Source organism: Chenopodium album, chromosome 27, assembly GCF_948465745.1.
Source record: "Chenopodium album chromosome 27, dcCheAlbu1.1, whole genome shotgun sequence".
Lineage (NCBI taxonomy): Eukaryota > Viridiplantae > Streptophyta > Magnoliopsida > Caryophyllales > Amaranthaceae > Chenopodium > Chenopodium album.
Window position 1 is genome coordinate 26,852,191 of NC_137860.1, and position 1,796 is coordinate 26,853,986.

At 31.5% G+C, this 1,796-nt stretch overlaps 1 protein-coding gene across 1 annotated transcript; it reads right to left on the bottom strand.

The window, feature by feature from the left end:
- Window positions 1–392: 392 nt before the first annotated feature.
- On the bottom strand, window positions 393–980 carry LOC145619891 (uncharacterized). Its single transcript, XM_081674579.1, has one exon. It carries the CDS (start codon window positions 978–980, stop codon window positions 393–395), a length of 588 nt encoding a protein of 195 aa, XP_081530705.1.
- Between the last annotated feature and the right edge of the window lie 816 nt (window positions 981–1,796).

Consider the following 1,796-nt stretch of genomic DNA (forward strand, 5'->3'; position numbering starts at 1 on the left):
ATGATACTCAAAAATATAATTAAGTTAATTTATTTTCAGGTTTTATTTGCAATTCAATACCAACTTTAATTAGACATACTTGCAATTCTCCAGCCTATTTTGTTTTCCGTACCTTTGAATTATCTTAATCCAACATTATTTAATTAAGAGTAAAGAACATGTAATTAAGGAGTATGTTGTTTTTATCTAATACTCGTAGTAGTTATAGAAAAAGTTATAGATATATTTCTTCTTTGATTTATTCTTCACTCGAGATAATTTACATGATAGATAGCGTAGCAAGTACAAAAACACAATTATAAAAGAAGTGCAAGAAAATTTTCTACAATGATCACTATATATTATAGCTACATCCTACGTACAAGCATGCATATCAAAATTGTCACAAAATTTTAAGCATCCATTATCCTTTGTTGCTTAAGGTTGTTATAAAACCTTTGAATGAATTCATCTGCTGCCTCATCCACCTTATAATTTCCCGGCTCTACATCATGCAACATATATGGAGAGTCGGTTACCCTCACAATTGGGCTTCGGCTTGTCCCAAACCCGGCTAAAATGGGTGAGTAGAAATATGGGAATGGAGAACCCTCAACATCTTCGATTTGACAATTTGAATTAATCATCATTTCAAGCACTTTGTTTACGGCTTGAATTTCACAACCCTCAACTTCCTCATAAATAGGAAATTTAGTGTAGTCTTTATTTTTGTGGGCCTTTTTGTCGTGGCTAAATTGAAACGGATGATTTGGGGTATTACCACAACTAAACTCGTATGCACCACTATGGCGATGGTGGTTGTGGTTGTGATGAGTGAGTTTTTTGGCGAGTGATTTTCCTATGAGTTTCGGGCGTTTCATGGCAAAGTATTTTAGGTCTAGAAGAAGTTTTCTTTTATTCATGTTTTTCCTCACTATGAAAAAGGCTACTCTCACTATGTGCCATAGTTTTTTTCCAACAACTTGCACATTTTGCTCCATTTTTTCTTCAATTTTTTTTTTATTTAATATTTTTAGAGAGAGGGAGATCTAGAGAGAGAAGGAGAATTCAATTTTGGTGGTGAGAGGAATTAAAGGAGAGAGTCATATATATAGGGGGGAATTAATCAATTATTTACATGCATGCATACTTTTTCTTATTTAATTTTTTGGGTGGTTCATTGGTTAAGGAAAATTGCTATTCCTATGATTAGACTTGCAATATAATGTTAAATCACTAATTAAAGTAAATAATATAGTTGAAGGTGGTTGGTGGGGGCACGTATGTAACCTTGTGGGTTTTGAGTGTTTCAAGTTCTAAAATAATATTAATTGAAATCAATAATTGGTGGGAGAAAGGAAGATCTTTGTGTACAAGTTTTTGTAGAGGTGACTACGTGTCCTAGATTATTGTTGACCATTACTACATTAATAAATAAAAAACTAATTACGTGTAAAATTATGTGATTTATATTGATTGATTGTGCATAGGTCACTAGATTATTGAAGAATTAAGATCTTAATCATATGATGTTATTTAGGAAGCGTCTTGTTCCAAGAAATTTTGAGACAATATTAAATGTGGATCTTGTCCCCGAATTTTTTATTTTCCTTGCAAATAAAATTTGCATAATAAAAAATTGCAAAATAAAATTTGCATAATAAGAAATTTGCATAATATTGAATTGGGCGGAATATAATATCAATTGGAAAACTTGCTTCTAATAGTCAAACTAAAAATTGTTGAATTAGTTGGACCAAGTGGAACTCAAGGACAATATGTGTAATGAGCTTGTTGGTTTAGCAATGAATATATGA

Coding starts and splice junctions, on each gene's coding strand:
- LOC145619891 (XM_081674579.1), bottom strand. CDS start 980: ATGGAGCAAAATGTGCAAGTTGTTGGAAAAAAACTATGGCACATAGTG.